General features: G+C 38.3%; 1 protein-coding gene across 3 annotated transcripts in view; it reads left to right on the plus strand.

The window, feature by feature from the left end:
* The window catches only part of LOC123879633 (monocarboxylate transporter 13), a 60,791-nt gene that overhangs the window by 264 nt on the left and 48,442 nt on the right, over window positions 1–12,085 (plus strand). For all 3 annotated transcript variants that reach the window (XM_045927433.1, XM_045927434.1, XM_045927435.1), the window contains exon 2: window positions 10,479–10,777. In XM_045927433.1, coding sequence (XP_045783389.1) covers window positions 10,642–10,777 — 136 coding nt within the window. In that variant the 5' untranslated portion in view covers window positions 10,479–10,641. The remainder of the gene's footprint in view (window positions 1–10,478; window positions 10,778–12,085) is intronic.

The following is a 12,085-nucleotide window of genomic DNA, read 5'->3' on the forward strand; positions in this document are numbered from 1 at the left end:
TTATTTACATATTTATGTGTTCCTTTAGATAATTATGACGTTACTATAATAAATATTCGTCAGCAACAACTTATAATAATTTTAGCTAACTACTCATTGATTTCTGTATGCCAAGTTAATACAGTCTAAATAATTTCACTTCAGAATGGTTTTCTTTGTTTAAAACTAGTTACAAATAAAAGGGATCGTCAGATATAATATCTGTTTGTCTGTAGTAGTATATTAACTCAAATGACTAAAGATTTTGTAACAATATAATAATGAAGTAAGTTTTTCAGCCTTTTCTTTGTCTTGTTGCTATATTTCATTTTTGAAGCATATGAATACTGTATAAAAGCAGTGATATCCTATTGATTAAGATGTTGGCTGCCTATTCAGGTCGGGGGTTCGAGCCTGGGCATACACCTTTAATATAGGTACTTCCAAGACAAGAGTGAATAGGTAACTTCTAGGCAAGTGCGCTCCATCTTAGGATGCATCACCACTTGCTAGCAGGTCTGATTGCAGCCAAGCGCTAGTCTATATAATTTTAAAAAAACCTTTAACATTTTTGAGTTGTGCGTTTTAAGCAATTAAATAATACTTGCTTCAATTGTGAAGGAAAATATCATGAAGAAACCTGCATGCCTATGTTCTCATAGGTGTTGTGAAGTCTGCCAATCCACACTGTGCCAGCGTGGCTGACTATGGCCTAAACCCTTCTCATTCTGAGAGATGAGTGCTCTCATCTCCTCTCTGTTGCTCAGTGACCCATGTCACCTTTGCTTAAATTTCTGAAAAAAAAAAATAACACTAAGAATTAAAAAATAATTTTTGTTTCTACACATGTTATGTATGTATGAAGTCGAGCGAGCATAATAAAAGAAGTTAGAAATCTAAGTGAAGTTTGAAGTCTATACCCCCTTTTAACCATGCAAAAAACTAACTATATGTACGCAAAGAATCACATCAATCCATTGCTCTGTTGCGGCTTGATTGAAGGACAAACCACCACTTTCGCATTTATAATCATGCTAGCTGATGTCTGCGACTTTGTCTGCGTGAACTGCACAAATTTCGAACCCATATTTTGCCCCCTTAGGGGTTGAATTTGCAAAAATCCTTTCTTAGCGAATGTCCATATATCATATCATAGTAATATCATAATAACAAGTGTAAATTAAAAATTTATAACAGCCCCGACAAGTGAAGGTTACAGTAACTAGAAAAAAGCTGATAACTTTCAAATGGCTGAACCGATTTTTTTGGATGATAGCTAAGAACACTCTCGATCAAGTCACCTTTCAAACAAAAAAAACTAAATTAAAATTGGTTCGTTCATTTAGGCGCTACGATGCCACAGACAGATACACAGATACACACGTCAAACTTATAACACCCCTCTTTTTGGGTCGGGGGTTAGTAATAATCTAGAATGTTATAGAAGCTATCTGCATAGGGATGGACCGTGTGTTTTTGGGGCCCTGGACTAATACTACTTGTTGGGGGCCTGCCTAATTAAAGAACTTATTGCTATTTTGTCAAAAAACTTTTAGATAATGACTAGCTGATGCCCGCGACTTCGTTCGCGTGGATGTAGGTTTTTTAAAATTGCCATGGGAACTCTTTGATTTTCCGTGATAAAAAGTAGCCTATGTGCTAATCCAGGGTATAATCTATTGCCATTCTATATTTCTGCCCAATCCGTCCAGTAGTTTTTGCGTGAAGGAGTAACAAACATACACACACACACACACACACATACAAACTTTCTCCTTTATAATATTAGTGTGATAGTGTGATAGGTATACTCCTATGTGTCATTGTTATTGTTTGTTTTGAACTCACTGGATAGGTCACTTCAGGGCAGCGGCTGATTAAAGTCATGTGTTCTGTTTGTTAGTCAGTAACATGTGTTAACTTCATTATGACTAACTATTTATTATTGTTTTACTAACTGATGCCCGCGACTTTGTCCGCTTGGATTTACGTTTTTCCCGCGGGAACTCTTTGATTTTCCGGGACAAAAAGTAGCCTATGTGTTAATCCAGGGTATAATCTATCTCCATTCTGAATTTCAGCCAAATCCGTTCAGCCGTTTTTGCGTGATTGAGTAAGTTACATTAGGGCGACTGCAGGGGGAGTGAAAGGAAACAGCAGTTGCTTATCCTAATTTTATTACTAAAAATTAACATATTATAAACTATACTAAAAATTTACATATTATAAACTAATCACACTAATATTATAAAGGAGAAAGTTTGTATGTGTGTGTGTGTATGTTTGTTACTCCTTCACGCAAAAACTACTGGACGGATTGGGCTGAAATTTAGAATGGAGATAGATTATACCCTGGATTAGCACATAGGCTACTTTTTATCTCGGAAAATCAAAGAGTTCCCACGGGAATTTTAAAAAACTTGCATCCACGCGAACGAAGTCGCGGGTATCAGCTAGTTATTACATAAAATAATACTAATACTAATCTATACATGTATAAAAAAAATTTAGCAGGGGTTGTTATCGATGCCGAACCCGAAATTGTAATTAATTTTTTTTTGTCTGTTTGTCTGTGTGTTTGTGCACGCTAATCTCAAAAACAGCTTATTCGATTTAGATACGGTTTTCACTAATATATTGTAGTAAGCTTCACTTAGCATTTAGTGTTTATTTCATGTCAATCGGTTCATAAATAAAAAAGTTATGTCAATTTAAAGAATCACGGCGAACATTTTTAACGTACAGAGTATATGCTGCCCGAAAAGTCACTATTCCACGCGAACGAAGTCGCGGGCACAGCTAGTACTAAAATAATTGCTCCGCCAATTTGTGGTGGAGGCTTCTAAAGTTAGTTGTGACCACGTGACGTGTCGGGCCCAGTCCTCGCGCGGTGATCGTGAATGTCGCCGCGTCAGCTGGTGTCAGGTTCCGCGACGACTGTGGGAACGGTTTGCAGGCACGTGTAGTGTTGTGGCCTGACTATGCCTGCGTAACAAGTAACAAACATCCAAACATCCAAACACCCACACTTTCACATTTTTTAATATTAGTATTACTATTTTAACAACCCATACAACAACATTTCATATGCATGGCTAAGGTTTGGAATACTCTTCCGCGATCTGTGTTTCCTACCAATTACAATCCGGGTATCTTTAAAACAAGAGTGAATAGGCACCTTCTAGGTAAACGCGTCCCGTCTTAGACCACATCATCACTTTCCATCAGGTGTGTTTGTGGTCAAGCGCTTACCTATAGTGAATAAACCCCCCCCCCCCCCCCCCCCCCTGGCGCAGTGGTTAGCGCTGTGGTCTTGGCAGTGAGAGGTCCGTGGTTCGATTACCAGCATGAGCTTTTGGAATTTATAATTTCTAGAATTGCCACTAGTCTGGTCTGGCTACGGAGGCTGGTTACCAGCCGTGCCGCCAAGCGATTAGCGTTCCAGTACGATGCAGCTGTGTACAAACCAAAGGGGTATGGGTTTAATAAAGACTGCCATGCCCTTTCGCAGATTAGCCCGCTTCCGTCTAAGACTGCATCATCACTACCACCAGGTGAGGACAGACAGACCACAAAGCGATCCTATGAGGGTTCCGTTTTTCCTTTTGAATATGGAACTCTAAAAATGTACAAAAATATATTTTGCCCAAAACTTTGTATAGCAACCAGCGAACACATAAATATGTATGACCAATCGGATTTATCACGGTCACATAAACCGGTAGTCTATACATATAATAAAATTGTAGAAAAGTGGTGTCTGTACAATGGAAATATATAAAATAAGTAGCAGGGGTTGTTATTATATCGATGCCGAACCCGAAATAGTAATTAATTTTTTTTGCCTGTTTGTCTGTGTGTTTGTGCACGCTAATATCAGAAACGGCTTATTCGATTTAGATACGGTTTTCACTAATATATTGTATGTAGTAAGCTTCACTTAACATTTAGTGTTTATTTCATGTCAATCGGTTCATAAATAAAAAAGTTATGTCAATTTAAAGAATCACGCTGCCCGAAAAGTCACTATTCCACGCGAACGAAGTCGCGGGCACAGCTAGTATGTAACATAAAAACATAATACATATGTATATGTATTCAAAGTGTTTACCACCAAAATATTCTGAGAAATACTTAGATTGGTTGTAATAAAGATATAGAAGTGATAGCCAAGAGATTAAGAGGGGTCTCTCCATCACTTGCTCCATACAAACGTAGTTCCAATTTCATTTAAATATTAACTAACCAAAGTCCATGAAATTTTGCAGACATATTCTAGAAACTACCTAATATCTATGCCTGTGGTTTCCCAGATTTCTGTTAAAATATTCGGTTTCAAATCGGTCCTAGATTCGATTCCGGGCAATTTTTTTTAGGGTTCCGTATCTCAAAAAGAAAACTGGAACCCTTGTAGGATCACTTTGTTGTCTGTCTGTCTGTCCGTCTGTCGTGTCTGTCAAGAAAACCTATAGACTAACTTCCCATTGACCTAGAACCATGAAATTTTGCAGGGAGATAGGTATTATAGCACAAATAAAGGAAAAAACCCAAAAACCCTGAATTTATGGTTTCATCACAATAAAAAAAAATGTGTTCATGAAAAAATAGTTAGTGTTTTCAATTTACAAAGCAAGATAACTATACCAAGTGGAGTATCATATAAAAGGGCTTTACCTGTACATTCTAAAACAGATTTTTATTTATTTTTATGCATAATAGTTTTTGATTTATCGTGCAAAATGTTGGAAAAAATACCTGAGTACGGAACCCTTGGTGCGCGAGTTTGACTTGCACTTGGCCGGTTTTTTATACTTACTTTTATACTTTTATAAGGATATGCCTAAGCATATCCCTCTATCGAGTAAACGGAGGGGTTATGTGGGGCTTCATGATATATTTTCGTTAGGTTTAGGATTCCGTACCTCAAAAGCAAAAACGGAAACCTTATAGGAACATTTTGTTGTCTGTCTGTCTGACAGACAGACAGATAGAAGAGTAACATTAACACGGCTCCGTTTTTACCCTTTGGGTATACGGAACCCTAAAAATTAAAATGTCATATGTACATTGTACATATAACAATGGGTACGGAACCCTTCGCGCGCGAGTCCGACGCGCTTGACCGGTTTTTATTTAGCACACACTTAATCAGTTTTCCGGGTATTATAAGTTTTCCTCACATTTGACTAATCTTCAAGACCAAGATAGATAAAACACACCATATTTTTAATTTGTATGTACATAAGATTTCCAAGAACTACATTATCAGCTGTTATTATAGGTTTATCTAACTATCTACGATGAGGTAAAGATATACTATGTATGTAGTGTACTAGTGACTGACCGATATAAAGCGATAATTATTCTTTGAATCTGATGTGCCAAAATATAGCGCCCCCCGACTCATCGACAAACGCCAAACGGTATTGTGAATGCCGTTTACCGCCGTTGGACATCGCGTTGTTGGCCGTTAATATGGCCGGGACATGAGAAGTTCTCTAAGTTGAAATCTATAGAGTGCACTTTGACTTAGCTTAGACTTAAGTTTCAGTTAAAACAAGACAGATTTATGCCAGCGGTATAACGCTGTCTCGTTTTAACAGTGTCTCAAGTCTGAGCAAAGACAAAGTGTGGTCTATAGATCTCAATCTAACTGTCCAGGAGCAGAGTATTCAAACATGTTATTGTTTACGGTCAGCAGCGTAGTTGTTATCATACGTCATGACGTCACGTCCGGTGAGTCGGTCCGTTCAGATCAGTGGCGTGACTTTTGCGAGCGCGTAGTAATAATCATTCAAATCCATACTTTTCATACCTAAATCTATAGTAATCCTTTAAAAAGGTAAAGTTTGATCTTAGGAAGTACCCATTTCTGGAGCTGCTGAACCGATTTTGAAAATTCTTTCACCAGTACATCAGAGCTACATTATTCCTGAGTGACATCCTATTATTAATATTATAAACTAGCTGATGCCCGCAGCTTCGCCCGCGTGGATTAGTCAGATCCCCTGCAGCATCAGGATTGAGGAGTTGGACTCCCAGTTTTTTATGAAACAATGTCGCAAAGTTTCTCTATCGATTAAAAAAAAAATTACCCAAATCAGTTCAGAAATCTCGGAGATTTCGGTGTACATAGGTAGAAAAACACAACTCCCTTTTTGAAAGTCGGTTAAAAAAGTAGCCTATGTTACGCCCTGGTCAATCCTCAACTTGTCTGTGAAAATCCCGTCAAAATCGGTTCAGCCGTTCCGGAGATTAGCCTTTTCAAACAAACAGACAGACAGACAGACAGACAAAAATTTTAAAAACGTGTTATTCTGTGTTGGTATCGTTCAAATAACCATATGAGCTTAATATGAGGTACTTATTTCGAAATTACAGACAGACACTCCAATTTTATTTATTAGTATAGATGTGAAAGTGTGGATGTTTGGATGTTTGTTACTCAATCACGCAAAAACGGCTGAACGGATTTGGATGAAATTTGGACTGGATATACATTATACCCTGGCTACTTTTATCCCGGAAAATCAAAGAGTCCCTGCGGGATCAGCAAGTGGGCTATATTTCTATATTTTATTTTCAAAAAAATTAATGAGCCCATAAAAAAGGGCTGTTTATTAAACCCATACCACATATCGGTGTCTACACGGCATCGTACCGGAACGCTAAATCGCTTGGCAGCACGGCTTTGCCGGTAACGTAGTACCCTCCCACTAGACCAGAGGATTCCAGAGTTTTTTCTCTTAAACCTTCCACTTTTAAAAATTTAGGTGGTTCCGGTCCATACTACATTTCTACCATATTCCCAAAACTAGACAAAAATGTGACGATTAGAGATCTAACTCTATCTAACTATGGAAATTTTGTGCGTGGCGGCTAAGTTCCAACCAAGAGTTAATTGATATTGAAAAAAAAAGTGAAAATTTATTGGTTAATTAATAGGTAAATTGATTGTGCTGTGAGTTGATAAAGTTGGCCAATCAAAAAAGTGATTCCATCCAACTTTACTTTTTTGACACCTACTCACAGCACAAAGAATCGATCAATTCTCATTATTTTGTTTAGACAAGTGTAAATTTAAAATTTATAACACCCCCGACGATCCAAAGTATTTGAGTTTTCCAAAACATCATTTTCAAATAAATAATTATGTATTTAGGCAACGTCCATCTTGACAGCTTGACATTTGTCTATTGACATAATATTATGAACCTAACGGTTATCTAACCTTCTTTTCTACAAGAAAACTAGAAAAGAGCTGGTAACTCTTAAACGGCTGAACCAATTTTTTTAGATTATAGCTAAGAACACTCTCGATCAAGCCACCTTTCAAACAAAAAAAACTAAATTAAAATCGGTTCATTCGTTTAGGCGCTACGATGCCACAGACAGATACACAGATACACAGACACACAGATACACAGATACACACGTCAAACTTATAACACCCCTCTTTTTGGGTCGGGGGTTAAAAAGGAAAATAAGTGATGTCAAGACAAGTTTAGTTCTTCACTATCGAAAGCAGATATCGTTGGACCCCCGATTACGAATTGTGAACCCCTATTTCTATGTCACGTCAACGTAGACCCCCGTCGAGTCTCCCGTGGACCCCTGGGGTCAGCCTGGACCACTTTGGGAACTAATGCACATAGACATAGAGCAAATATGAAACGTCTTTCTTTTACGCGCTAATACCTAACGCATCTATCTAACGATGTTGTAATTTGTAAGTGATAACTGATAACACATGATGATAAGTGATGAGTGATACGTAAACAAGGCGTAATTGAAAGCAATAAAGGATTATTTTATTATCTTCTATTGTGACATCGTTATACGCACTTTATGCCTATTAACTTATGTAAATACTAGAGGATGCCCGCGGCTTCGCCCGCGTGGATTTCCGTCCAAAAAAATCCCGTAGGAACTCTTTGATTTTCCGGTATAAAAAGTAGCCTATGTCCTTCCCCGGGATGTATCCCCAAGTCTGTACCAAATTTCATTAAAATCGGTTCAGTGATTGGGCCGTGAAAACGTAGCAGACAGACAGACAGACAGATAGACAGGCAGACACTTTCGCATTTATAATATTAGTATGGATTTGAGATCGGTAGGTACTACCGAGTACCACGTATACCGAGTAACCGAGTACCGAGTTTTACTCGGTTTGGCAAAAATGAAACCGAGTAACTCGTCCGAGTTACTCGATTCAGGTTTCCTAGATGCCCTTCACCGATAAACTATAATTTGTCTTTGTTTTTGCTAGCGTTCATTAGCGTTAATTACATCCTGTATGCGTGTGCGAGCGTGTGTGACCGTGTGTCAGTGTGGGTGGGCGTGGGCGTGCGTACGTGCGTGCCCGTGTGCCTCTGTGTGTCTGTGTGGGTGAGTGTGTGGGTGTGTGCATGTGTGTGTGTGCGTGAGTGTGTGGGTGTACGTGCGTGCCTCTGTGTGTGTGTGTGTGTGTGTGTGTGTGTGTGTGCGTGCGAGTGAGTGTGAGCGTGTGCGAGCGAGTCTGTGTGTGTGTGTGTGTGCGTGCGAGTGAGTGTGAGCGTGTGCGAGCGAGTGTGTGTGGATTTGTACAATATTTATTAATTTATCATCTTTTTTATTCGTGTGAGTGTGTGTGTGTGTGTGTGTGTTAATTGACGTACTTGTCGAAAGCGACCTCGCAGAGGGTCGCTAGACGAGTCAGAAGGGGTTTTTCCATCAAACACTTGAAGAAAGTGGCGCATCACAAACAATTGGGATACGACAACTTCAATTAGGACATAGTCTAAGAGATAGCCGTATAATCTCGTGTGAGACGAATCGTTATCGCCTGGACAAGGATTACAATGCGTGTTTAAAAATACTAAATCACTAAAACTACAAGATAAGGCAAATGGTTATTGGCATTGGATTGTATTTAGATAGTATAATAATAACCCTCAGTTTTTGCAAGCGTTCTGGTTACACCTGTATCTTGCCACTGTCTCTTGGACTGTGGCCTATTGAGATGATTTAGATAACATCATAAGTATTGTCCTCTTTTCTGAATGAAGCCTTTGTACTTATAAGCAGGCGCCCCGCCCCGGATTTGTCCGGGTGTAATTTCTGAAAAACCTGAAATACGTATTTTTACCCGACTGCGGCAAAGCCAAAAAGGGTTATGATTTTAGCAGTCTATGTATGTATGTATGCTATGTATGTTTGTATCAGATTCTGTGTGTTCCACCGTAGCGCCTAAATTACTAGGCCGATTTTGATGGATTAGGTGTCGATCAATTCGTAATTAGATTTAGCGTTAATTTAGCGGTGGTAACTAGCCACGGCCGAAACCTCCCAACAGACAATTTCTAAGTTCATTTTCATTACAGCGCAACATGCATACATAGATTTGTACCTACTTTAGGTAGGTATTTAGGTATTGACCTATTTATCCATTGACCTTTGAATTAGCAGCATTGCAATGTCTAACCACAAGGCGACCAGAGCAATTAAGCTTATCAATTAAGTAATAATAATTACCGTCGGTAATGCAACCACTTACTTGTTAATGATAAATGCAATAGATTGTTTTTTGTGCCCTTCAAATACCTGATAATCGGCATTGCTTCATAATCATAATCATTTATTTTGCCAATACAAAATTTATAACACCCTCGACAAGTGAAGGTTACAGTGACTAGAAAAGAGCTGATAACTTTCAAACGGCTGAACCGATTTCCTTGGATTATAGCTAAGAACACTCTCGATCAAGCCACCTTTCAGACAAAAAAACTAAATTAAAATCGGTTCATTAGTTTAGAGCTACGATGCCACAGACAGATACACACGTCAAAATTATAACACCCCACTTTTTGGGTCGGGGGTTAAAAATAATCTTACTAATATTATAAACGCGAAATATAAACGCCAAAGTTTGTATGTACGTATGTATGTATGTATAGATGTTTGTTACTCTATCACGCAAAAACTACTGGACGGATTTTGCTGAAATTTGGAATGGAGATAGATTATACCCTGGATTAACACATAGGCTACTTTTTATCCCGGTAAGTCAAAGAGTTTCAACGGGATTTTTTTAAATCTATATCCACGGGAACGTATTCGGGGGCTTCGCTAGTATTATTTTATCTTAATACCATCCACGTAGTATGATAAGAACGGCGTCCAAAATTATTTTTAGGGATCTGTACCTCAAAAGTAAAAACGGAACCCTTTGTTCACTTTGTTGTGTGCCTGTCCGTCTGTCATGTCTGTTAAGAAAACCTATAGGGTACTTCCCGTTTACCTAGAATCATGAAATTTGGCCGGTAGGTAGGTCTTATAGCACAAGTAAAGGAAATAATCCGAAAACCGTGAATTTGTGGTGACATCATTAAAAAATTTAATGTTTTCACGAAAAAATAATTTACTAAATCACATATAGATGGTACGGAACCCTTCGTGTGCGAATTCGACTCGCCCTTGACCGGTTTTAAAAAAATTATCATATTGTTTCCTTGTTCCAGTTCAAATCAAACGCAAGCCAAAAATAAGAAGACTGAAAAATTAAAAAAAAACCCTAAAAAACATGTCTAGATAGCGAATCACATTCCAGAAGATGCTAGAAGACTAGAGCGTAGCAAACCGGAAGCGCGTGATGCGCCATTTTGTCGACTCGCGATAAGCAAGATGGCGGCAGTGCCGGTCAGGTCTGAGAGGCAGTTGCTGGACGAGGCGCAGAAAGAGCTTCTGTTGGACCGGAGTGAAGTTGTCATCGTACCTGCGCAGAGGGAGGAGCTGCGTGCTAGCAAATCCTCCAAGAAAGGTGAGCTGGCTATACCACCAGGGTTATCCTTCTTTAGAGCATCTGATGTGGCTGACTCCTGTTCTTCGTCGCGTTCAATGCTGCTGACTTTATTTATGACACAATTCTCTGACTGTATTTCAGCTAGGGTTAGCAGTACCTTTTGGCCTGTAAGTATGGCCTACACACTTATGTATTTCAGTTAAGGCAAGCAGTGGTTTTGTGGCTCTATGACCTGCACAACACTAGTTTAATAATAATAATAATAATAATAATAATATACATAATAATAAATAGGCTTTATTGCTTACATATTGCTAGTGACAAACATACATAATATGTTATAAGTAAATTAAATCTATAAAAAAAAACTAACAATTGCAATAGGCCGCAAACTCAGCATGGCCGAGCATTGATGGCAATGCTCAGCGCTGGTTTTCAGTTTGCTCCAAAAATATTGATTAATAAAATAAAAACGCACCGCGCCCGTTGCGTTCCCTGCTTATTGATCAATATTAAAATGAATACAGTACAACCCAAAAAAAAAGAACCTTAAAAACCGTACAGTAGAAAGAAAAATGAAAAGGAGAAAAAAGCACACACATACACATAACAAGCAAAAAAAAAAAAAAAAACTAAACAAGATAAGATCTAAACAAGATGTCCCTTCCCAGCTAGGCCTAACGAATAATATTATTAATAACTTAAATAGTAGTATTATAGACAACAATAATAATAGTATGGTTCCAATTAATCAAGTATCTATGTATTATATAACTAAAATTATTTACATTATGCACTAGTCAGATATATGGATATAAATAAGACTAGGATAGAATATTTAGCATATCTAGCCTTAATTTCATTATTAAGACGTGTAAATAAGTAAGTTAGGTGTAAATAAATTTAGCTGCCTCGATCTGGTCATTTAAGGCTATCGTTGCCAACGATCCCCCGTCGATTTCCTACGTATGATATTATTGTTCTCATCTCTATCTGCCCTGGTTCGTGCATTCTCGGTTCCTAGATCGGTACATTTGTGATAACCAAATTTCAAATTGCTGTGATTGGCTGAATTTACCATGTTCTTGCTGCGACAGTGAGTTTGAGCCACTAGCGGAACAATGTTAGCCGGTCAGAAATGATTGCAATTAGTCAACCTGTTTGACGTCCGTGTTCTGTTTTCGATTACAAAAAAGAAAAAATTGTTGTTGCAATCATCAATTTTAGCAAATAGTGAAAGAGAGTCGGCCAATCAGAGGTCACAACTACCGTCACACTTTCTGTCACACTATGGCAGTAGGCATACCGAGTAATGAAAACAATTTT

This window comes from Maniola jurtina, chromosome 28 (assembly GCF_905333055.1).
Source record: "Maniola jurtina chromosome 28, ilManJurt1.1, whole genome shotgun sequence".
Taxonomy (NCBI): Eukaryota; Metazoa; Arthropoda; class Insecta; order Lepidoptera; family Nymphalidae; genus Maniola; species Maniola jurtina.